General features: G+C 51.5%; 1 protein-coding gene across 1 annotated transcript in view; it reads right to left on the bottom strand.

Annotated features, from left to right (window-relative positions):
• The window catches only part of MED27 (mediator complex subunit 27), a 119082-nt gene that overhangs the window by 36650 nt on the left and 55261 nt on the right, over positions 1–27171 (bottom strand). Inside the window, exon 4 of the mRNA XM_075260287.1 lies at positions 15579–15672. Within this exon, the coding sequence (XP_075116388.1) occupies positions 15579–15672 (94 nt within the window). The remainder of the gene's footprint in view (positions 1–15578; positions 15673–27171) is intronic.

Below are 27171 nucleotides of genomic sequence, written 5' to 3'. Positions count from 1 at the left end.
TTATACAGCACCGGAGACATCCGCCTACCTGCAGGTCCTAGGTACAGCACCCTGAGACATCCGCCTACCTACAGGTCCTTTATACAGCACCTGAGACATCCGCCTACCTGCAGGTCCTAGGTACAGCACCCTGACACATCCGCCTACCTACAGGTCCTTTATACAGCACCTGAGACATCCGCCTACCAGCAGGTCCTTTATACAGCACCTGAGACATCCGCCTACCTGCAGGTCCTATGTACAGCACCCTGAGACATCCACCTACCTACAGGTCCTTTATACAGCACCCTGAGACATCCGCCTACCAGCAGGTCCTTTATACAGCACCTGAGACATCCGCCTACCTGCAGGTCCTATGTACAGCACCCTGAGACATCCACCTACCTACAGGTCCTTTATACAGCACCCTGAGACATCCGCCTACCAGCAGGTCCTTTATACAGCACCCTGAGACATCCGCCTACCTGCAGGTCCTAGGTACAGCACCCTGAGACATCCGCCTACCTACAGGTCCTTTATACAGCACCCTGAGACATCCGCCTACCTGCAGGTCCTATGTACAGCACCCTGAGACATCCACCTACCTGCAGGTCCTTTATACAGCACCCTGAGATATCCTCCTACCTACAGGTCCTATGTACAGCACCCTGAGACATCCGCCTACCTGCAGGTCCTTTATACAGCACCCTGAGACATCCGCCTACCTGCAGGTCCTAGGTACAGCACCCTGAGACATCCGCCTACCTACAGGTCCTAGGTACAGCACCCTGAGACATCCGCCTACCTGCAGGTCCTAGGTACAGCACCCTGAGACATCCGCCTTCCTACAGGTCCTATATACAGCACCCTGAGACATCCTCCTACCTACAGGTCCTATGTACAGCACCCTGAGACATCCACCTACCTGCAGGTCCTTTATACAGCACCCTGAGATATCCTCCTACCTACAGGTCCTATGTACAGCACCCTGAGACATCCACCTACCTGCAGGTCCTTTATACAGCACCCTGAGATATCCTCCTACCTACAGGTCCTATGTACAGCACCCTGAGACATCCGCCTACCTACAGGTCCTAGGTACAGCACCCTGAGACATCCGCCTACCTGCAGGTCCTAGGTACAGCACCCTGAGACATCCGCCTACCTACAGGTCCTATATACAGCACCCTGAGACATCCGCCTACCTACAGGTCCTTTATACAGCACCCCGAGACACCCGCCTACCTGCAGGTCCTTTATACAGCACCCTGAGACATCCACCTACCTGCAGGTCCTAGGTACAGCACCCTGAGACACCCGCCTACCTGCAGGTCCTTTATACAGCACCCTGAGACATCCGCCTACCTGCAGGTCCTTTATACAGCACCCCGAGACATCCAACTATCTGCAGGTCCTAGGTACAGCACCCTGAGACATCCGCCTACCTGCAGGTCCTAGGTACAGCACCCTGACACATCCACCTACCTGCAGGTCCTTTATACAGCACCCTGAGACATCCTCCTACCTACAGGTCCTATGTACAGCACCCTGAGACATCCACCTACCTGCAGGTCCTTTATACAGCACCCTGAGACATCCGCCTACCTACAGGTCCTAGGTACAGCACCCTGAGACATCCACCTACCTGCAGGTCCTTTATACAGCAGCCTGAGACAGCCACCTACCTACAGGTCCTTTATACAGCACACTGAGACATCCACCTACCTGCAGGTCCTAGGTACAGCACCCTGAGACATCCACCTACCTGCAGGTCCTTTATACAGCAGCCTGAGACAGCCACCTACCTACAGGTCCTTTATACAGCACACTGAGACATCCGCCTACCTGCAGGTCCTATATAAGGCACCCTGAGACATCCGCCTACCTGCAGGTCCTTTATACAGCACCCTGAGACATCCGCCTACCTGCGGGTCCATTATACAGCACCCTGAGACATCCGCCTACCTGCAGGTCCTATATAAGGCACCCTGAGAAATCCGCCTACCTGCAGGTCCTTTATACAGCACCCCGAGACATCCACCTACCTGCAGGTCCTAGGTACAGCACACCGAGACATCCGCCTACCTACAGGTCCTTTATACAGCACCCTGAGACATCCGCCTACCTGCAGGTCCTTTATACAGCACCCTGAGACATCCGCCTACCTGCAGGTCCTTTATACAGCACCCTGAGACATCCACCTACCTGCAGGTCCTAGGTACAGCACCCTGAGACAGCCACCTACCTGCACGTCCTATATACAGCACCCTGAGACAGCCACCTACCTACAGGTCCTAGGTACAGCACCCCCGCACCATCCGCCTACCTGCTGGTCCTTTATACAGCACCCTGAGACATCCGCCTACCTGCAGGTCCTATATACAGCACCCCGAGACATCCAACTATCTGCAGGTACTATGTACAGCACCCTGAGACACCCGCCTACCTGCAGGTCCTTTATACAGCACCCTGAGACATCCGCCTACCTGCAGGTCCTTTATACAGCACCCTGAGACATCCAACTATCTGCAGGTACTATGTACAGCACCCTGAGACATCCGCCTACCTGCAGGTCCTATGTACAGCACCCTGAGACATCCACCTACCTGCAGGTCCTTTATACAGCACCCTGAGATATCCTCCTACCTACAGGTCCTAGGTACAGCACCCCGAGACATCCGCCTACCTGCAGGTCCTAGGTACAGCACCCTGAGACATCCGCCTACCTACAGGTCCTTTATACAGCACCCTGAGACATCCACCTACCTACAGGTCCTTTATACAGCACCCTGAGACATCCACCTACCTGCAGGTCCTTCATACAGCACCCTGAGACATCCGCCTACCTGCAGGTCCTATATACAGCACCCTGAGACATCCACCTACCTGCAGGTCCTAGGTACAGCACCCTGAGACATCCGCCTACCTGCAGGTCCTAGGTACAGCACCCTGAGACATCCGCCTACCTGCAGGTCCTATATACAGCACCCTGAGACATCCGCCTACCTGCAGGTCCTAGGTACAGCACCCTGAGACATCTGCCTACCTGCAGGTCCTTTATACAGCACCCTGAGACATCCACCTACCAGCAGGTCCTTTATACAGCACCTGAGACATCCGCCTACCTGCAGGTCCTAGGTACAGCACCCTGAGACATCCGCCTACCTACAGGTCCTTTATACAGCAGCCTGAGACAGCCACCTACCTACAGGTCCTTTATACAGCACACTGAGACATCCACCTACCTGCAGGTCCTAGGTACAGCACCCTGAGACATCCACCTACCTGCAGGTCCTTTATACAGCAGCCTGAGACAGCCACCTACCTACAGGTCCTTTATACAGCACACTGAGACATCCGCCTACCTGCAGGTCCTATATAAGGCACCCTGAGACATCCGCCTACCTGCAGGTCCTTTATTCAGCACCCTGAGACATCCGCCTACCTGCGGGTCCTTTATACAGCACCCTGAGACATCCGCCTACCTGCAGGTCCTATATAAGGCACCCTGAGAAATCCGCCTACCTGCAGGTCCTTTATACAGCACCCCGAGACATCCACCTACCTGCAGGTCCTAGGTACAGCACACCGAGACATCCGCCTACCTACAGGTCCTTTATACAGCACCCTGAGACATCCACCTACCAGCAGGTCCTTTATACAGCACCTGAGACATCCGCCTACCTGCAGGTCCTAGGTACAGCACCCTGAGACATCCGCCTACCTACAGGTCCTTTATACAGCACCCTGAGACATCCGCCTACCAGCAGGTCCTTTATACAGCACCTGAGACATCCGCCTACCTGCAGGTCCTAGGTACAGCACCCTGAGACATCCACCTACCTACAGGTCCTATATACAGCACCCTGAGACATCCGCCTACCTACAGGTCCTTTATACAGCACCCTGAGACATCCGCCTACCTGCAGGTCCTAGGTACAGCACCCTGAGACATCCGCCTACCTACAGGTCCTTTATACAGCACCGGAGACATCCGCCTACCTGCAGGTCCTAGGTACAGCACCCTGAGACATCCGCCTACCTACAGGTCCTTTATACAGCACCTGAGACATCCGCCTACCTGCAGGTCCTAGGTACAGCACCCTGACACATCCGCCTACCTACAGGTCCTTTATACAGCACCTGAGACATCCGCCTACCTGCAGGTCCTATGTACAGCACCCTGAGACATCCACCTACCTACAGGTCCTTTATACAGCACCCTGAGACATCCGCCTACCAGCAGGTCCTTTATACAGCACCTGAGACATCCGCCTACCTGCAGGTCCTATGTACAGCACCCTGAGACATCCACCTACCTACAGGTCCTTTATACAGCACCCTGAGACATCCGCCTACCAGCAGGTCCTTTATACAGCACCCTGAGACATCCGCCTACCTGCAGGTCCTAGGTACAGCACCCTGAGACATCCGCCTACCTACAGGTCCTTTATACAGCACCCTGAGACATCCGCCTACCTGCAGGTCCTATGTACAGCACCCTGAGACATCCACCTACCTGCAGGTCCTTTATACAGCACCCTGAGATATCCTCCTACCTACAGGTCCTATGTACAGCACCCTGAGACATCCGCCTACCTGCAGGTCCTTTATACAGCACCCTGAGACATCCGCCTACCTGCAGGTCCTAGGTACAGCACCCTGAGACATCCGCCTACCTACAGGTCCTAGGTACAGCACCCTGAGACATCCGCCTACCTGCAGGTCCTAGGTACAGCACCCTGAGACATCCGCCTACCTACAGGTCCTATATACAGCACCCTGAGACATGCGCCTACCTACAGGTCCTTTATACAGCACCCCGAGACACCCGCCTACCTGCAGGTCCTTTATACAGCACCCTGAGACATCCACCTACCTGCAGGTCCTAGGTACAGCACCCTGAGACACCCGCCTACCTGCAGGTCCTTTATACAGCACCCTGAGACATCCGCCTACCTGCAGGTCCTTTATACAGCACCCCGAGACATCCAACTATCTGCAGGTCCTAGGTACAGCACCCTGAGACATCCGCCTACCTGCAGGTCCTAGGTACAGCACCCTGACACATCCACCTACCTGCAGGTCCTTTATACAGCACCCTGAGACATCCTCCTACCTACAGGTCCTATGTACAGCACCCTGAGACATCCACCTACCTGCAGGTCCTTTATACAGCACCCTGAGATATCCTCCTACCTACAGGTCCTATGTACAGCACCCTGAGACATCCGCCTACCTGCAGGTCCTAGGTACAGCACCCTGAGACATCCGCCTACCTGCAGGTCCTAGGTACAGCACCCTGAGACATCCGCCTACCTGCAGGTCCTAGGTACAGCACCCTGAGACATCCGCCTACCTGCAGGTCCTAGGTACAGCACCCTGAGACATCCGCCTACCTACAGGTCCTTTATACAGCACCCTGAGACATCCGCCTACCTGCAGGTCCTTTATACAGCACCCTATTTCCCCCGTAAAAGATGAGACTCAGAAGTCATTGCCAGCGATGGAGGTCTGAGAACCAAGACTGGCACTGAGATCAGCAGGGTTGATGTGCTCGGTAACACGGCACAATCCTTCTGTCTAAAGGCAATCTCTTTAAAGATAGATTCCACCACAAATTATTTTGGCCCTCAGACTTGATGTAAAGTGTGACCGCTGAGAGACCTGTCCGAACGCAGACTACTCTCCCCCAATTATTGTGTGACCACAACTCGAAACATGCACTGGAAAGCAAAGGCCGCCCCGCCATGCTGGTGACTGTAGTTACAGCCTAAGAACAAATGTGGGAAAGAAAGCCAAGAGCGAGCGATTACCAATGTGCGGCCGCGTGCAGGCTCCAGCTTGAGCCGCATTAATGGTGACAGCCTCCTGTTCTAGAGGAGAAACTTTCCCCCTTATGTCTTAAACTTGTTCTATCGATAGCCGGTTAGACAGCCCTTCGCTTTTTAATATTTCGCCTGTAGGACGTGAGCCAGCGCGACCTTGATGTGGAAAATTTTAATTCAAATCAATATGTGAGCAAGGTCAATGCAAAATTCAATTAATATGAATGGAAATGTAAGACGCGCCATTCCTGCAGGAGGACGGGGAGTGCGAAATACCCGAGTATTGTAATGTGGTTGTATTAATTTCTATCTGTAACAGCACGTAAATAAGGAGAGCGGAAGTAAAGAGAGATACAGAATATTCTAGAAGAGGATAAAGTGATATCTGTAGTCAGAAATATAATCTACTGACCACGTAATATTAGAAACATCACTATTACTATAATACTGACCCTACATGCAAAAATATAACCACTGTAATACTGCCCCCTATATACAAGAATATAACTACTATAATACTGCCCCCATACACAAGAATATAACTACTATAATACTGCCCCCTATGTACAAGAATATAACTACCGTACTATAATACTGCTCCTATGTACAAAAATATAACTACTATAATACTGCCCCCTATGTACAAGAATATAACTACTATAATACTGCTCCTATGTACAAGAATATAACTACTATAATACTGCCCCCTATGTACAAGAATATAACTACTATAATACTGCTCCTATGTACAATAATAATGTATATTCTTGTACATAGGAGTAGTATTATAGTAGTTATATTCTTGTACATGGGAGCAGTATTATAGTAGTTATATTCTTGTACATAGGAGGTAGTATTATAGTAGTTATATTCTTGTACATGGGAGCAGTATTATAGTAGTTATATTCTTGTACATAGGAGGTAGTATTATAGTAGTTATATTCTTGTACATAGGAGTAGTATTATAGTAGTTATATTCTTGTACATAGGAGTAATATTATAGTAGTTATATTCTTGTACATAGGAGCAGTATTATAGTAGTTATATTCTTGTACATAGGAGTAGTATTATAGTAGTTATATTCTTGTACACAGGAGCAGTATTATAGTAGTTATATTCTTGTACATAGGAGGTAGTATTATAGTAGTTATATTCTTGTACATAGGAGGTAGTATTATAGTAGTTATATTCTTGTACATAGGAGGTAGTATTATAGTAGTTATATTCTTGTACATAGGAGGTAGTATTATAGTAGTTATATTCTTGTACATAGGAGCAGTATTATAGTAGTTATATTCTTGTACACAGGAGCAGTATTATAGTAGTTATATTCTTGTTCATAATACTTCCCCCTATAGACGTGAACATGAAGCTGACTTGTCGTACTCTGTATTTGGCTTGTTGTAGCGGTGGAGTAACGTTCAGGGTTTGGGCTCGCATCCATACAAGGTGCTGACGCTGGCAGTAATGTCCTCGTTTTGGGGCCGCAGCTCTCCTGCACGTGCATGCTTGTGTTTGATGAGGCTTGTTAGTAAATAGCAGGATAGGTTGCAATTAAGCCATTAGTTCTCAGAACAAACACGGCTTGTAATTCGCTCCTTGTGCGCGGTGTTGCGGTGCTTTGGAGGGGCGCCTGGCATTTACCTTTCATTAATCTAACTTAATTGCAAGAGTGCATGTTTTGAGAGCAAAGTCAACACGGGCTGCGGGCGCGGGGCACAGGCTGGCGAGGGCTATTTTGCTGGGTAAACACCGCTGACAGCAATTATTCCTTCAGTCTTCCATAAGGTTACCTAAAGGTTACACGACTGCGGCGCTCTCACCTAATGAGCCGTGATACGGCCTTCATAGACCGCACAGATGGCCGAGTGGGCTGCCCACGCCGGAGACGAGCCCAAGACAAGGCAAGGTTACAAGCAGCGGCTCCTGTCAGATACGTGTTAGACCAGACAGCAAGCAGAGCTACTGGAAACTGAAGATTTATTGAGATGGCGGTTTTATAATCAAAAGTGCACTGGGATAAAACATGGCGTCTATTTGGCGGTCTGTGCATCTGGCAAACACTTAGACAAAAATATCCGTCTCTGGTACAAGATACACCAAATCTGTTGGTCCCCGATAGCAAACCCCCCAAAGTCCTAAGAAGTTGCAGGTATTACCGTCGCCTGACCATGTGACGTGCGGGGTCGCTGACTTTAGACTAGGTGAACCGCCAGATCGTACACAATGCATACTAAACCGTCCATATGGATCGAGCACGCCACATTCCACCGCTGTAAAAGATCAACGTGACATTTCCTAAACACCCGGCCCTTTAATTTGATCGGTTGTAGTAACCTTGTGAGACGCAGGTAATGACTGTTAACAGGAGCGCGGCGCGGCGGCGAGCTGTGATCTCACGCCGAGTGCTAGCAGGGCTCCCGCAATGTGGAATGATTTAATTACATGTGCTGCAGAAACGCCTCAGTGTGCCGCTCATTAGTACACATTAGCGGGATGGGAGCCAGCGCCGGGGGTGGGGGGAGAGGGCTGCATCACCCCATCTGCACGCTACACCCTTCAGGGACCGAATTACAGAACAGTCACTATGGGGTCTACATGTCCGACCACCGAGGAAGAGACCGAGACTGGAACTATAGGGGAGTCCATAAGAGCTCCTGCTGCCTGATATTTCCCACCACTGAGAGGCGCCATTGTCACCAGATTAATAGCATTCACTTGTCAGTGGTTTTAATGTTATGTCTTCCACATTCGCCAGTCTATACGGTCATAGTCATATACTATATACAGGGTATGAAGTATATACTAGATAGATCTTACGGCAGAATAAAGCTGGGCCATCCCAAAATCCGGCCACCTGTAATGTCCATGTGAGCAGCAGGTGGCGCCATTCCTAAACCTAAGGGCCGACCCTATACCCTGGACTGTACGAGGAGACGCCACAAGGTACAGACTACAGGCCACTAAGTAGTCACAAGTGCAGGGAGGGGTCGGGGGGGGCGACGTCGGCTCGGACCACGGCCATAAAAAACCTCATCAGTTCTTCCTCAATTAGAAGTGGCCGTCCTTGACCCGCGAGGGCTCTTATTAGGAATGACAGCTCCGGAATCCATCACCATTTACTGGAACCGCAAATATGGCAAAAAGCAGAAAATCCACAAACAGGAAACGAGCGGCGGAGAAATCCGGAGATATTATACAGTGTACATCTATATATATACACATATACGGAGAGAGACCCAAACTAGCCACAGCAATACCTGGGCAGGGTATATACCATCAGCCTCTAGTGCTGTCCCTGGGCTGGGTATATACCATCAGCCTCCAGTACAGCCCAGTGTAGGGAATATACTATCGACCTCTAGTGACTGCCCCTGGGCTGGGTATATACTATTGGCCTCTAGTGCTGTCCTTGGGCAGGGTATATACCATCAGCCTCCAGTACCACCCCAGGGTAGAGTATACACCATCAGCCTCTAGTGACTGTTCCTGGGCTGGGTATATACCATCGGCCTCTAGAGAATGTTCCTGGGCTGTGTATATACCATTGGCCTCTAGTACCACCCCTGGGCAGGTTATATACCATCGGCCTCTAGTGCCGCCTCTGGGCAGAGTATATACCATCAGCCTCTAGTACCACCCCTGGGCAGGTTATATACCATCGGCCTCTAGTACCACCCCTGGGCAGGGTATATACCATCGGCCTCTAGAGACTGTTCCTGGGCTGTGTAAATACCATTGGCCTCTAGTGCCGCCTCTGGGCAGGGTATATACCATCGGCCTCTAGTGACTGTTTCTGGGCAGGGTATATGCCATTGGCCTCTAGTGACTGCCCCTGGGCTGCGTATATACCATCGGCCACTAGTACCACCCCTGGGCAGGTTATATACCATCGGCCTCTAGTACCACCCCTGGGCAGGGTATATACCATCAGCCTCTAGTACCACCCCTGGGCAGGTTATATACCATCGGCCTCTAGTGACTGTTCCTGGGCTGTGTATATACCATTGGCCTCTAGTACCACCCCTGGGCAGGGTATATACCATTGGCCTCTAGTACCACCCTTGGGCAGAGTATATACCATCGGCATCTAGTGCCGCCTCTGGGAAGGGTATATACCATTGGCCTCTAGTACCACCCCTGGGCAAGTTATATACCATAATCCTCTAGTACCACCCCTGGGCAGGGTTATTACCATCGGCCTCTAGTGACTGCCTCAGGGCATTTCGGGGCACTTTTGTACCACATGTCACATTATCCCCTTTATGAGGATTGTAGTGAGCGGGGTAATACATTATTGAGCACGCAGCGGTGGCAGCGGTGTACACACTTACAGTCACTACTACACGGTGCATCGGGGCGACTGAACGGCGCAGACTTATTTAACCCCCACAGTCCCAAAATTCTGAACATGGCAGCCAAACAGAAATAAAAAGTGACCACTTGGACATAGGGGGCGATACCAGACATCTGAGGGGGCAGAAGTCAGACTTTAAGCATTAACCCTTCGATTTATAACCTTCGGCGACCCTTATAATAAGCTGTGAAACGTGACAATGGGAACATATAAAAGTGGGAGGCATCAGAGGGCCCGAGACGAATGGTACACGGGGCCGACACCTCAGCAGTGATCCATCATGTCAGGGTGCGGGGTGGCGGCGCTGCGATGAGTTATCTCTCCTCTCACACCATGTTCTGGAATGGACTGTCTGCGTTCATCGATAATTTAGGAGCCCGGGTTCGTTCTAATTTATTGCGCTTCGGCCTAATCCTTTTGTTCCATGGTGGACATGATGAGTGTGACACGTCCCTCAGGAGACGGGGATCGAGAATAATCGCCATATCTGTGTCTCCCGAGAGTAAATCAGGTCATATAAGACACAACGGACAGGTCAGTCTAATGAGAGAGACAGAATATGGCAGAAGCAGGGGGGCCCACTGGTCAAGATGGCCGACTGACTGCATGAAATCAATGATGGAACGAAGAAGAAGGGGTCAGGGCAGGAGAAATACTGGGGTCAGAGAAGGCGGGAGAAATACCAGGGTCAGGGCAGGCGGGAGAAATACCTGGGGTCAGGGCAGGCGGGAGAAATACCTGGGGTCAGGGCAGGCGGGAGAAATACCTGGGGTCAGGGCAGGCGGGAGAAATACCGGGGGTCAGGGTAGGCGGGAGAAATACCGGGGGTCAGGGTAGGCAGGAGAAATACCGGGATCAGGGCAGGCGGGAGAAATACCGGGGGTCAGGGCAAGCAGGGGAAATAGCGGGGTCAGGGCAGGAGAAATACCAGGGGTCAGGGCAGGTGGGAGAAATACCGGGGGTCAGAGTAGGCAGGAGAAATACCGGGGGTCAGGGCAGGTGGGAGAAATACCGGGGTCAGGGCAGGTGGGAGAAATACCAGGGTCAAGGCAGGCAGGAGAAATACCAGGGGTCAGAATAGGTGGGAGAAATACCGGGGGTCAGGGTAGGCAGGAGAAATACCGGGGTCAGGGCAGGCGGGAGAAATACCGGGGGTCAGGGCAAGCAGGGGAAATAGCGGGGTCAGGGCAGGCGGGAGAAATACCGGGGGTCAGGGCAAGCAGGGGAAATAGCGGGGTCAGGGCAGGAGAAATACCAGGGGTCAGGGCAGGCGGGAGAAATACCTGGGGTCAGGGCAGGCGGGAGAAATACCTGGGGTCAGGGCAGGCGGGAGAAATACCGGGGGTCAGGGTAGGCAGGAGAAATACCAGGGTCAGGGCAGGCGGGAGAAATACCGGGGGTCAGGGTAGGCAGGAGAAATACCGGGGTCAGGGCAGGCGGGAGAAATACCGGGGGTCAGGGCAAGCAGGGGAAATAGCGGGGTCAGGGCAGGAGAAATACCAGGGGTCAGGGCAGGTGGGAGAAATACCGGGGGTCAGAGTAGGCAGGAGAAATACCGGGGGTCAGGGCAGGTGGGAGAAATACCGGGGTCAGGGCAGGTGGGAGAAATACCAGGGTCAAGGCAGGCAGGAGAAATACCAGGGGTCAGAATAGGTGGGAGAAATACCGGGGGTCAGGGTAGGCAGGAGAAATACCGGGGTCAGGGCAGGCGGGAGAAATACCGGGGGTCAGGGCAAGCAGGGGAAATACCGGGGTCAGTGCAGGCGGGAGAAATACCGGGGGTCAGGGCAAGCAGGGGAAATAGCGGGGTCAGGGCAGGAGAAATACCAGGGGTCAGGGCAGGTGGGAGAAATACCGGGGGTCAGAGTAGGCAGGAGAAATACCGGGGGTCAGGGCAGGTGGGAGAAATACCAGGGTCAAGGCAGGCCGGAGAAATATCAGGGGTCAGAATAGGCGGGAGAAATACCGGGGGTCAGGGCAGGTGGGAGAAATACTGGGGTCAGGGCAGGCAGGAGAAATACCGGGGGTCAGGGCAGGCGGAAGAAATACCGGGGTCAGTGCAGGTGGGAGAAATACCGGGGGTCAGGGCAAGCAGGGTAAATAGCGGGGTCAGGGCAGGAGAAATACCAGGGGTTAGGGCAGGTGGGAGAAATACCGGGGGTCAGAGTAGGCAGGAGAAATACCGGGGGTCAGGGCAGGCAGGGGAAATAGCGGGGTCAGGGCAGGAGGGAGAAATACCGGGGGTCAGGGCAGGCAGGAGAAATACCGGGGTCAGGGCAGGCAGGAGAAATACCGGGGGTCAGGGCAGGCAGGAGAAATACCGGGGGTCAGGGCAGCCGGGAGAAATACCAGGATCAGAGTAGGCAGGAGAAATACCGGGGGTCAGGGCAGGCGGGAGAAATACTGGGGGGTCAGGGCAGGTGGGAGAAATACTGGGTGTCAGGGCAGGCGGGAGAAATACCGGGGGTCAGAGTAGGCAGGGGAAATACCGGGGGTCAGGGCAGGCAAGAGAAATACTAGGGGTCAGGGTAGGCAGGAGGAATACCGGGGTCAGGGTAGGCGGGAGAAAAACCAGGGTCAGGGTAGACAGGATTATATAATAGGGTCGGGGATGCGGGTGAAGTATAACAGCTAGCAGAAGAAGTAAGGGTATGTTCACACAAAGTTATTTGTAGGCTGAAAAAAAAAATCAGCCTCCACTCGATACAGTTTTTCACATTTTTTTATGTCTTTTTTTTTTGTTGTTGTTGCATTTCCCCCCTAATCCAGGCCTCCTCATGCAGAATGTGTGCACTCGGAGACGCCGCGTCCTCTCGGAGTTCCCGCTTTCATCCTGTCGCTGTTGACACTGGAAATATCAGATAATTAACTATTAAAATATGGATATAACGGCACGAAAAGTAAAAAATCCATGAAATGCCACAATCCGAGGCAGCCCCCACCCCCGGGCCGCCTGCTCACCCGCGGATGGCCCCCTGTTCCCACACTGCTTAAACACAGCACTTTGCAGCAGTGAGGATGCCGCAGGACGCGCTTTGATGTGCGTTTAGAGCCAATCAGGCGGCAGCTTCAATACTTACCCCTCACCCTCCCCAGTAACTTACATAATGGACTAAACTTCTACTTTGTTACTAATGTTTTTCCCTCCGGAGCAGAACTCCTGACACGGGGCGGGGGCGAGCTCGGCATGTCGGACAGATTACTGCAGGTAGGAGATGATTCTTCTCTGGACGTTTCGGTAATTATCACCCTGAGATTAATCACGTGAGGGCGGGAATGGCCAGCCCCTGTAAACTAGGCCGTGTAACCCCTCGTCATACCATAACTAATGGTGCGGGCGCCGTGACCACCGGAAAACACTCTCGGCCCATCTGGCACTAAACTTAGGTTATATCACACTGTCCTCTCCTGTCACACCCAAAGCTGCATCCAGGACCCACTGCACTCTAAAGACCAGATTAATTTCAGCTATGCAGCAAAAGAAGTGACCATCTGCGGGTGCTTTGGATGTGACTAGAGGAGAAAAAAATAAAATGACTACAAAACAGAACAAAATTCTGTCAATTGCAATGGTGTAAAAATAAAGGAAGACTTGTGGCGGAGATTCTGAGCGTCCCCTTGTGCAGACCCCGTACAGGTTGGGGGGACGGTGAGCTCGCCACAGCCCGGGGAAGGCAATCAGCGGCGGCGTTGGGCGAGATGTAAATAAGCGCGCTCTCCCAATTTGTTTATAAATTGCAGCGGATTACAATCCATCAAGGTAATAGATTGGAGAGACGCGCCACATGGTGTCAGATGAAGAATGGCAGCCGCTCCGCCATCCGTCACACAGCTCAGGTATACGGCGAAGACAGGAAGGCGATATTACCAGGGAACAGGAATTAACAGGACGCCATGATCGACATCCACAAGGAAGGACGCCGGGGGCCGGATAAAAGCCTGTGGGGGGGCCCAGGGGCAAAAAAGGTGAGTGCAACAGCAGCTACCAACGTAATACTGCCATACTGAGACCAAATAATACCAACATACTGTGCCAAACACAGAGCCCATGTAACACCGCCACACAATACTGAATGACACACTATACACTACCAATATAATAGCACAATACAGCGCAACATACAACATACCTATACAAGTGTACCAACACCATACCACCATAAGACTGCGAGAAATATCACCACCATCATAGTGCCAACAGAAATGTGACGGCAGCTCTGGCAGTGATTGGAGTATACGTTGACAGCAATGATACTGCGTGTGATAAGAAAGGTAAATGTGCTGTGGCCCTTTAAATACCGCCCATCGCGTGACAGTGGCGCGTTCAGACGGCAGCCGCTATGTGTTGGCCTGATGAACAGCGGGCGGACTTTTTTTGGGGGGTGTTTTGACGCTAATTGGAGGAGACACTGAATATATTGTGCATCTTTTGCTGGCGATTAGGGTTTGTTAATTACCGCCATCCTATCGCCTCCCTCCATTGTCTGCTGATTGGATTTGGCCGCCCGGCCCCCCGGAGCAGGTGTTCACTTTACTTTTTAATTAGAAGCCCCAGAAAGGCGGCGATTTCTTTTCAGATTCTTCCCCTGAGGCAGCGCTCGATCTGCTTCCCAAAACATCTTCAATCTGCCGCCTGGACGCCGGCTCCAAGGAGGAAAAAAATCGCCACCACCTACCTGGAAAACTTACACAACTTTCTTCCTCCCCCGCCCCACTTACAAGCCCCATCATTTGCAGCTCTGTTTTCTGCAGAACTAATACTGGTTACAGCTGAGGGTTTGTTACAATTGTATCAAGGCTCGGAATATCACATCAGCGTTCGGGGAGTCCGCTTGGGAAGCGTCTCTACAATATGGCGCTGTGACTTTGTCCACTCGCGGGTCGCTGAGCATCCGCACACCTGAGTAAGCGGCAGTGGTGAGGACATGGACGCTGTGAGTGCTACTTCTGCCTGACAAGGCGGCGTCTGGCTCCGTAGGGACACACGAGTGCCGACATCCATGAGCTAATGGCCGAGGCGAGCGCTCCATCCCAGCCCATTACTGATCTATGGCCATGAGCACGCGACTATCCACCCGCTACACTGGGCACCCACAGGTTGTGCGGAAACATAGGGTTTAGGCAACATCTCCCCAATAAAGATAAGACCTTGAGTGTGTACTTGGGAAAGATGGGTGACAAGTCATTTGACTGCCAATAGAGTAGACACCCAGCTTTTTTTTCTTTTTTAAAGCAGTCATCCATACTAAAAACAAGCAGATAAGCCTTACAGGACTCTAGAAAAGCTGTGACATATACAATATTACATGTCAGGGAACTAAATACGACAATTATTACTGTGGGCGGAGCTGTGACTACCCCAAAGTGGGAGGAGCCTGAAAATATCCTGGAGTTATACAGAATGCCGCACTTACCAGCAGCATGGCGGAAGTCCCATTGGGTCTTGATAAGTGGATGGTCATCTCTGGGAACATGCGGTCAATCCGGGTAATGACGTCATCAATGTATCTAGGGGAGAAAGTGGAAAAGAAGGGAATTTAGTAACCATGGCAACTTCTAATAGTGCAGTATATAATAGTGTAATAGATTGTATTCCCCTGTCCTACAGTCGGCCTCTCCTGACATGGCTGATAACAGATGGTAATAGATTGTATTCCCCTGTCCTACAGTCGGCCTCTCCCCTCCTGACATGGCTGATAACAGATAGTAATAGATTGTATTCCCCTGTCCTACAGTCGGCCTCTCCCCTCCTGACATGGCTGATAACAGATAGTAATAGATTGTATTCCCGTGTCCTACAGTCGGCCTCTCCCCTCCTGACATGACTGATAACAGATAGTAATAGATTGTATTCTCCTGTCCTACAGTCGGCCTCTCCTCTCCTGACATGACTGATAACAGATAGTAATAGATTGTATTCCCCTGTCCTACAGTCGGCCTCTCCCCTCCTGACATGGCTGATAACAGATAGTAATAGATTGTATTCCCGTGTCCTACAGTCGGCCTCTCCCCTCCTGACATGGCTGATAACAGATAGTAATAGATTGTATTCCCCTGTCCTACAGTCGGCCTCTCCTCTCCTGACATGACTGATAACAGATAGTAATAGATTGTATTCTCCTGTCCTACAGTCGGCCTCTCCTCTCCTGACATGACTGATAACAGATAGTAATAGATTGTATTCTCCTGTCCTACAGTCGGCCTCTCCTCTCCTGACATGACTGATAACAGATAGTAATAGATTGTATTCCCCTGTCCTACAGTCGGCCTCTCCTCTCCTGACATGACTGATAACAGATAGTAATAGATTGTATTCTCCTGTCCTACAGTCGGCCTCTCCTCTCCTGACATGGCAGATAACAGATAGTAATAGATTGTATTCTCCTGTCCTACAGTCGCCTCTCCTCTCCTGACATGGCTGATAACAGATAGTAATAGATTGTATTCCCCTGTCCTACAGTCGCCTCTCCTCTCCTGACATGGCTGATAACAGATAGTAATAGATTGTATTCCCCTGTCCTACAGTCGGCCTCTCCTGACATGGCTGATAACAGATAGTAATAGATTGTATTCCCCTGTCCTACAGTCGGCCTCTCCTGACATGGCTGATAACAGATAGTAATAGATTGTATTCCCCTGTCCTACAGTCGGCCTCTCCTCTCCTGACATGGCTGATAACAGATAGTAATAGATTGTATTCCCCTGTCCTACAGTCGGCCTCTCCTCTCCTGACATGGCTGATAACAGATAGTAATAGATTGTATTCTCCTGTCCTACAGTCGGCCTCTCCTGACATGGCTGATAACAGATAGTAATAGATTGTATTCCCCTGTCCTATAGTCGGCCTCTCCTGACATGGCTGATAACAGATAGTAATAGATTGTATTCCCCTGTCCTACAGTCGCCTCTCCTCTCCTGACATGGCTGATAACAGATAGTAATAGATTGTATTCCCCTGTCCTACAGTCGGCCTCTCCTCTCCTGACATGGCTGATAACAGAGAGTAATAGATTGTATTCCCCTGTCCTACAGTCGGCCTCTCCCCTCCTGACATGGCTGATAACAGATAGTAATAGATTGTATTCCCCTGTCCTACAGTCGGCCTCTCCCCTCCTGACATGGCTGATAACAGATAGTAATAGATTGTATTCCCCTGTCCTACAGTCGGCCTCTCCTCTCCTGACATGACTGATAACAGATAGTAATAGATTGTATTCTCCTGTCCTACAGTCGGCCTCTCCTCTCCTGACATGGCAGATAACAGATAGTAATAGATTGTATTCTCCTGTCCTACAGTCGCCTCTCCTCTCCTGACATGGCTGATAACAGATAGTAATAGATTGTATTCCCCTGTCCTACAGTCGCCTCTCCTCTCCTGACATGGCTGATAACAGATAGTAATAGATTGTATTCCCCTGTCCTACAGTCGGCCTCTCCTGACATGGCTGATAACAGATAGTAATAGATTGTATTCCCCTGTCCTACAGTCGGCCTCTCCTGACATGGCTGATAACAGATAGTAATAGATTGTATTCCCCTGTCCTACAGTCGGCCTCTCCTCTCCTGACATGGCTGATAACAGATAGTAATAGATTGTATTCCCCTGTCCTACAGTCGGCCTCTCCTCTCCTGACATGGCTGATAACAGATAGTAATAGATTGTATTCTCCTGTCCTACAGTCGGCCTCTCCTGACATGGCTGATAACAGATAGTAATAGATTGTATTCCCCTGTCCTATAGTCGGCCTCTCCTGACATGGCTGATAACAGATAGTAATAGATTGTATTCCCCTGTCCTACAGTCGCCTCTCCTCTCCTGACATGGCTGATAACAGATAGTAATAGATTGTATTCCCCTGTCCTACAGTCGGCCTCTCCTCTCCTGACATGGCTGATAACAGAGAGTAATAGATTGTATTCTCCTGTCCTACAGTCGGCCTCTCCTCTCCTGACATGGCTGATAACAGATAGTAATAGATTGTATTCCCCTGTCCTACAGTCGGCCTCTCCTCTCCTCACATGGTTGATAACAGATAGTAATAGATTGTATTCCCCTGTCCTACAGTCGGCCTCTCCCCTCCTGACATGACTGATAACAGATAGTAATAGATTGTATTCACCTGTCCTACAGTCGGCCTCTCCCCTCCTGACATGGCTGATAACAGATAGTAATAGATTGTATTCCCCTGTCCTACAGTCGGCCTCTCCTCTCCTGACATGGCTGATAACAGATAGTAATAGATTGTATTCTCCTGTCCTACAGTCGGCCTCTCCTGACATGGCTGATAACAGATAGTAATAGATTGTATTCCCCTGTCCTATAGTCGGCCTCTCCTGACATGGCTGATAACAGATAGTAATAGATTGTATTCCCCTGTCCTACAGTCGGCCTCTCCTCTCCTGACATGGCTGATAACAGATAGTAATAGATTGTATTCCCCTGTCCTACAGTCGGCCTCTCCTCTCCTGACATGGCTGATAACAGATAGTAATAGATTGTATGACAGGGGAGTCCTACAGTCTCCTACCTGCACTGATACAATGTAACAAACCCTCAGTAATACTAATAAGTCAGAGCTAGGTAATATAATACTGAGCACGGCTGTAGTTTCTTTATTATTATTATTCTACTCCAGTCACACCCAAATCTGTTACTTTGCAGTGAGCGCCTAGTGATGCAGGACGAGGTTTGCTGTGCCTTTGCTTTGGCTGTAACCACAGACACTAATCGCCTTTTCTTGGCGGGGTTCTCCTTTAGGCTGCTCATTAGTGCAGTGTTGCTGACCAGCCTGGGCGAGGAGGGGGCAGGAGAGACACTTGTTTGTTGAACTTGTGACATATGATGGCGGCTCTTCCCACTTTTTTGCGGCTGAGTGACAGGCGGCACATTACCGCAGTCCTGACGCCGGCCGCTCGCTCAGCAAAACTGTTTTTTTAAAAAGTCTTGTCGCTTTGCAGGAGAACAAAGGTCACCGCTAACTATATGCTAATAGAGACATCAGGAACGCAACTCCAGCCAAACCACGATCAATACACATCTCCAGCGCTGGACACTGGCCGGACCCTGCAGAATGTAATGAGGCCGCAGATCTGCAGCGCAACGGCACAAGGAATTGGAATGGGGGGGAGGGGAGGAGGTGTACACCGCTCAATCTGCGGCCGCACCAGGACAACAACTCTCAGCTTAACCCATGGAAATAAAAATATGAGGAGGGGGCAGCAGAACACACTGTATGTAGGAGGCCCTACTGAGGCAGAACCAGTGGCCAACACCTCATTCACCTTCATAGCCAGTGGCCACCACCTCATTCACCTTCAAAGCCAGTGGACAACACCACCTTCACCTTCATAACCAGTGGCCACCACCTCATTCACCTTCACAGCCAGTGGCCCCCACCTCATTCACCTTCACAGCCAGTGGCCCCCACCTCATTCACCTTCACAGCCAGTGGCCCCCACCTCATTCACCTTCATAGCCAGTGGCCCCCACCTCATTCACCTTCATAGCCAGTGGCCCCCACCTCATTCACCTTCATAACCAGTGGTCACCACCTCATTCCCCTTCATAACCAGTGGCCACCACCTCATTCACCTTCATAGCCAGTGGCCCCCACCTCATTCAACTTCCTAGCCAGTGGCCCCCACCTCATCATCTTCCTAGCCAGTGGACACCACCTCATTCATCTTCACAGCCAGTGGCCACCACCTCATTCACCTTCCTAGCCAGTGGCCCCCACCTCATTCACCTTCCTAGCCAGTGGCCCCCACCTCATTCACCTTCCTAGCCAGTGGCCACCACCTCATTCACCTTCCTAGCCAGTGGCCCCCACCTCATTCATCTTCCTCGCCCGTGGCCACCACCATACTCAACCCCAAAACCAGTAGCCACAAACATATTCACCTGCAAAGTGCCAGCCAGGGGCCTAGGGACATCATCCCACCAATCAAATACTGAAAAAAAAACACGTCACATGACCACCCTCTGCGGTTTTCACCCTTTCTTAAAGGGATTTGACATGCACTTTTCTTAAAGGAAGGGTCTAACTTTGCAAATAGCGTTTTTTATGGTTTCAATGTATCTAAAGCTTTGCAAACCGTTACAAATCTTTGATTGTTTTGTGCCTACAGCTTCTATGTCTCCATGGTAACAGACTACAGACACACGGGGTGTAGTCATGGGGGTGGATTTATTAGGACCAGCACTTTTTGATGCCCCGCAGCAGTTCACACCTAAGTTATGGCGGCTGGTCAGGACTATTTGACTCACGGGCAGGTTTTTGGCTGTAGGACTGTGGGATCAGACTGCGCAGGGTTTCGCTTGTTGTCTGAGGCCATGGAGACACCTAGCTCTGTATAGGAGCTGCAGGCAGGAGAGTCTAGGAGATTTTGGCTAGATCTTGCTTCCATTGGTCTGGTATACAGTCACATGTCTCAGCGGGTAGCATCGGTAGGGATCACCGCTCCCCGTCCCAGCTCTCACGGTCAGGATCCTCTCGCTGCTCCTTTCTACAGCAACAGCATCAAAAACCACAAAGCGACAAAGAGCGATTCTCAACACCCAAAATTGTGATTAGCGCCTGGACAGATGGCGCCGAGCCTGACCCCTCTTCTTCTGGAGCGCTTCCAGTGCTGGTGCGATGCCGCTCGGCTTCAGAGAGATTTAAATAGCAATGAATCCCACACAGCGCAGGAGACATGCTGTTCACTCCATACACCCCTGCAAAGTGCAGAAAGTAGGCAATTCTGGCAGCAAGACAGCGGCATGAAATAATCACATGAGAAGACGCCGAGCGCCGGCTGCAGGACCGACCGAGGCTCGCAACGTGCTGCGCGGGGTGGAGGCCAACATGACCTGGAGCTCAGGAGAACGGGCCGGCACTGGGGAACCTACAAGAGAAGTCCTTAAAGGGATATTCCAGCATTTCCATTTCACTAACAGAGAGGAAGGCGGTAACTCCCTCACATTGGCGACCGTACTGCGTAGTGTGAATAGACTCTAAACGGGAAGAAAGAGAAATCCGCAGCATGTCCATGAGTGTACAGAGGTCACACCCGCAGCATGTCTATGAGTGTACAGAGGTCACACCCGCAGCATGCCCATCAGTGTACAGAGGTCACACCCGCAGCATGCCCATCAGTGTACAGAGGTCACATCCGCAGCATGCCCATCAGTGTACAGAGGTCACATCCGCAGCATGCCCATCCATATACAGAGGTCACATCCGCAGCATGCCCATCCATATACAGAGGTCACATCCGCAGCATGCCCATCCATATACAGAGGTCACATCCGCAGCATGCCCATCAGTATACAGAGGTCACATCCGCAGCATGCCCATCCATATACAGAGGTCACATCCGAGGCATGATCATCCATATACAGAGGTCACACCCGCAGCATGCCCATCAGTGTACAGAGGTCACATCCGCAGCATGCCCATCCATATACAGAGGTCACATCTGCAGCATGCCCATCCATATACAGAGGTCACATCCGCAGCATGCCCATCCATATACAGAGGTCACATCCGCAGCATGCCCATCCATATACAGAGGTCACATCCGCAGCATGCCCATCCATATACAGAGGTCATATCTGCAGCATGCCCATCCATATACAGAGGTCATATCTGCAGCATGCCCATCCATATACAGAGGTCACATCCGCAGCATGCCCATCAGTATACAGAGGTCACATCCGCAGCATGCCCATACATATACAGGGGTCACATCCGCAGCATGCCCATCCATATACAGAGGTCACATCCACAGCATGTCCATCCATATACAGAGGTCACATCCGCAGCATGCCCATCCATATACAGAGGTCATATCTGCAGCATGCCCATCCATATACAGAGGTCACATCCGCAGCATGCCCATCCATATACAGAGGTCACATCCGCAGCATGCCCATCCATAAACAGAGGTCACATCCGCAGCATGTCCATCAGTGTACAGAGGTCACATCCACAGCATGCCCATCAGTATACAGAGGTCACATCCGCAGCATGCCCATACATATACAGAGGTCATATCTGCAGCATGCCCATCCATATACAGAGGTCACATCCGCAGCATGCCCATCAGTATACAGAGGTCACATCCGCAGCATGCCCATACATATACAGGGGTCACATCCGCAGCATGTCCATCCATATACAGAGGTCACATCCGCAGCATGCCCATCCATATACAGAGGTCACACCCGCAGCATGCCCATCCATATACAGAGGTCACATCCGCAGCATGCCCATCAGTATACAGAGGTCACATCCGCAGCATGCCCATACATATACAGAGGTCATATCTGCAGCATGCCCATCCATATACAGAGGTCACATCCGCAGCATGCCCATCAGTATACAGAGGTCACATCCGCAGCATGCCCATACATATACAGGGGTCACATCCGCAGCATGTCCATCCATATACAGAGGTCACATCCGCAGCATGCCCATCCATATACAGAGGTCACACCCGCAGCATGCCCATCCATATACAGAGGTCACATCCGCAGCATGCCCATCCATATACAGGGGTCACATCCGCAGCATGCCCATCCATATACAGAGGTCACATCCGCAGCATGCCCATCAGTGTACAGAGGTCACATCCGCAGCATGCCCATCCATATACAGAGGTCACACCCGCAGCATGCCCATCCATATACAGAGGTCACACCCGCAGCATGCCCATCCATATACAGGAGGTCACATCTGCAGCATGCCCATCCATATACAGAGGTCACACCGGCAGCATGTGCATCCCTATACAGAGGTCACATCCGCAGCATGCCCATCCATATACAGAGGTCACATCCGCAGCATGCCCATCCATATACAGAGGTCACATCCGCAGCATGCCCATCCATATACAGAGGTCACATCCGCAGCATGTCCATCCATATACAGAGGTCACATCCGCAGCATGCCCATCCCTATACAGAGGTCACATCCGCAGCATACCCATCCATATACAGAGGTCACATCCGCAGCATGCCCATCCATATACAGAGGTCACATCCGCAGCATGCCCATCCATATACAGAGGTCACATCCGCAGCATGCCCATCCATAAACAGAGGTCACATCCGCAGCATGCCCATCCATATACAGAGGTCACACCCGCAGCATGCCCATCCATATACAGAGGTCACACCCGCAGCATGCCCATCCATAAACAGAGGTCACATCCGCAGCATGCCCATCCATAAACAGAGGTCACATCCGCAGCATGTCCATCAAAGGTCAAATGTGCAGTAAATCCATTCAAGTCAATGGAGAAAACCTGCAATGTGCTCAGGCCCGAGGGCTGTCAGACTACAGGTAGGCCCGGGGTGAGGAGTTTGTCCCTAGAAGGTGGAAACTTTGGGGGGACCCTCGATGCAAACAATGTCGGAAACAGCATCAAGTCTCGTCATCTCGCGCAATGATAATAAACTGCACCAAAGGTGTCAAAATATAATAAAAATTCTTCAAAAAAAAAAATATTTTTTTTCAAATTCATAAATAACCAACCACGCGCCATGCAAATTACTATCCGCTCGGAGACGCATCCTGTTGATGATCCCCCCCATACTCCCCTCCCCCGCCCTCTTTGAGGTTGATTTTTGATTTATTTATTAACCTCTGTAGACGCGAGGAGCTGATAATTTCCTCGTGTGCGCAGCTGTCTCCCGCACAAGTCCTTACATGTCAGCACGCCGGCCGCCTCCGTCCTCCCAGCAACACCAATTAACAATGTTTAATAAAGCAGAAGAAGATGGAGGAGAATGCTCAGTGATATTCCCGACGCCGAAAACGCAATGGAGACCATTCCCTGGGGGAGGGGCGGCTGATACTGGGCACAGGATAGATGCAGAGACAGTAGATGGAGGGTGAAGAGGAACAACCCCAAAATATAGAAGGATTTAAGAAAAGATCTGTTCCTCAGAAAGCAGGAACAATATGGTGGGATTACTAGCCCATGCATACACCCCCACCCCCACCCTGCAGGGAGTATACACCCCCATTCTTGTAGTTTCCTATTCAATTCCACCCAGGGGGCTCCGGGCTGAGTCTTTGCAGGATGAGAAAGCATCAGATCACTGGGACCTGGGAAAGTGGCCGGAAATAGCAGAGAGGCCCTTGTCATACAGCCCCATATACAGATGGAGTAACTTTTCGGCCCTGGCTGTACCGCCCCATATACAGGTGCCCACTGGATGTTGTTACTTTTCGGCCCCGGCTGTACCGCCCCATATACAGGTGCCCGCTGGACATTGTTACTTTTCTGCCCCGGCTGTACCGCCCCATATACAGGTGCCCACTGGATGTTGTTACTTTTCGGCCCCGGCTGTACCGCCCCATATACAGGTGCCCGCTGGATGTTGTTACTTTTCGACCCCGGCTGTACCGTCCCATATACAGGTGCCCGCTGGATGTTGTTACTTTTCTGCCCTGGCTGTACCGCCCCATATACAGGTGCCCGCTGGATGTTGTTACTTTTCGGCCCCGGCTGTACCGCCCCATATACAGGTGCCCGCTGGATGTTGTTACTTTTCGGCCCCGGCTGTACCGCCCCATATACACGTGCCCGCTGGATGTTGTTACTTTTCGGCCCCGGCTGTACCGCCCCATATACACGTGCCCGCTGGATGTTATTACTTTTCGGCCCCGTCTGCACCGCCCCATATACAGGTGCCCGCTGGATTTTACTTTTCTGCCCCGGCTGTACCGCCCCATATACAGGTGCCCGCTAGATGTTGTTACTTTTCAGCCTCGGCTGTACCGCCCCATATACAGGTGCCCGCTGGATGTTGTTACTATTCGGCCCCGGCTGTACCGCCCCATATACAGGTGCCCACTGGATGTTGTTACTTTTCGGCCCTGGCTGTACCGCCCCATATACAGGTGCCTGCTGGATGTTGTTACTCTTCGGCCCCGTCTGCACCGCCCCATATACAGGTGCCTGCTGGATGTTGTTACTCTTCGGCCCCGGCTGTACCGCCCCATATACAGGTGCCCGCTGGATGTTGTTACTTTTCGGCCCCGGCTGTACCGCCCCATATACAGGTGCCCACTGGATGTTGTTACTTTTCGGCCCCGGCTGTACTGCCCCATATACAGGTGCCCGCCAGATGTTACTTTTCTGCCCTGGCTGTACCGCCCCATATACAGGTGCCCGCTAGATGTTGTTACTTTTCGGCCTCGGCTGTACCGCCCCAGATACAGGTGCCCGCTAGATGTTGTTACTTTTCTGCCCCGGCTTTACCGCCCCATATACAGGTGCCCACTGGATGTTGTTACTTTTCTGCCCTGGCTGTACCGCCCCATATACAGGTGCCCGCTGGATGTTGTTACTTTTCGGCCTCGGCTGTACCGCCCCATATACAGGTGCCCGCCGGATGTTGTTACTTTTCGGCCCCGGCTGTACCGCCCCATATACAGGTGCCCGCTGGATGTTGTTACTTTTCGGCCCCGGCTGTACCGCCCCATATACAGGTGCCCGCTAGATGTTGTTACTCTTCGGCCCCGGCTGTACCGCCCCATATACAGGTGCCCGCTAGATGTTGTTACTCTTCGGCCCCGGCTGTACCGCCCCATATACAGGTGCCCGCTAGATGTTGTTACTCTTCGGCCCCGGCTGTACCCCCCATATACAGGTGCCCGCTAGATGTTGTTATTATTCGGCCCCGGCTGTACCGCCCCATATACAGGTGCCCACTAGATGTTGTTACTATTCGGCCCCGGCTGTACCGCCCCATATACAGGTGCCCGCCGGATGTTGTTACTCTTCGGCCCCGGCTGTACCGCCCCATATACAGGTGCCCACTGGATGTTGTTACTTTTCTGCCCAGGCTGTAAAGCCCCATATACAGGTGCCCGCTGGATGTTGTTACTTTTCGGCCCCGGCTGTACCGCCCCATATACAGGTGCCCGCTGGATGTTGGTACGGTTTGGCCCCGGCTGTACCGCCCCATATACAGGTGCCCGCTGGATGTTGATACTTTTCGGCCCCGGCTGTACCCCCCATATACACGTGCCCGTTAGATGTTGTTACTCTTCGGCCCCGGTTGTACCGCCCCATATACAGGTGCCCGCTGGATGTTGTTACTTTTCGGCCCCGGCTGTACCACCCCATATACAGGTGCCTGCCGGATGTTGTTACTTTTCGGCCCCGGCTGTACCGCCCCATATACAGGTGCCCGCCGGACGGAGTAACTTTTCTTGCCAGACTGCTCAGCCAGCAGAACGGTTGCAATTGGAAAATAGGAAAAATTCTGCTCCATCAGCAGAGGTGACTCCTGCATAAAAGATCTGGATACGTCTGGCGTCCGATAGGACTTGCTGGAGGGGAGCGTTCCCTTTAATGGGGGGAGGACAGGGATCCTGTGCCAGGCAGTGATGGATGGGGCGCTATGGTGTCAATGCACAGAATCTCAATACTGTCGCCATATCGCTGCACCTGATAAGACTACACAATGCGCCCGTCCTGCAGGATTGATGGAGCCGGAGCACGGGGCGGCTGTTAACACCGTGTGCCCCATGGCCAATAACCAGGAGGGCATGTAGTGGGCACTGCCAGCATAGTACATTGTTGCATGGCCGGTTTAACCCTTTCAAGCCTCATTGACAGCCTATACATAGGATTCGAGAAAGAACAGGCTTCGGCCGCTGCAGCTGCGCAATTCATTTCTACAGGGCTGCAATACCAAACACAGCCACAAGGACAGCGGGGCTCCCATGTGTGGCCCTTTCCATCTGCTTATTGTCTGTAGGCTGGGTCATAACTTAAGGGTTTATCATAGAAAGAGAAAAAAAAATAATTGAGTGTTTTTACCCTTAAAGCAGCGCCACATTTGTCTACAGGTCGTGTGTGGTACTGCAGCTAAACTGAAATCAATGGAACAATTGAACTACAATAGCAGACACCACCTGTACCCAAGTGTAGCATTGTTTTATTGGAAATCCCATTAACAGAATGTAACCACCTCTGCTCCACCACCGGTCTACATTAGGAACA

This window comes from Leptodactylus fuscus, chromosome 11, assembly GCF_031893055.1.
Source record: "Leptodactylus fuscus isolate aLepFus1 chromosome 11, aLepFus1.hap2, whole genome shotgun sequence".
In the NCBI taxonomy this organism is placed as follows: Eukaryota; Metazoa; Chordata; class Amphibia; order Anura; family Leptodactylidae; genus Leptodactylus; species Leptodactylus fuscus.
This window is presented reverse-complemented; position numbering and strand designations above follow the sequence as displayed.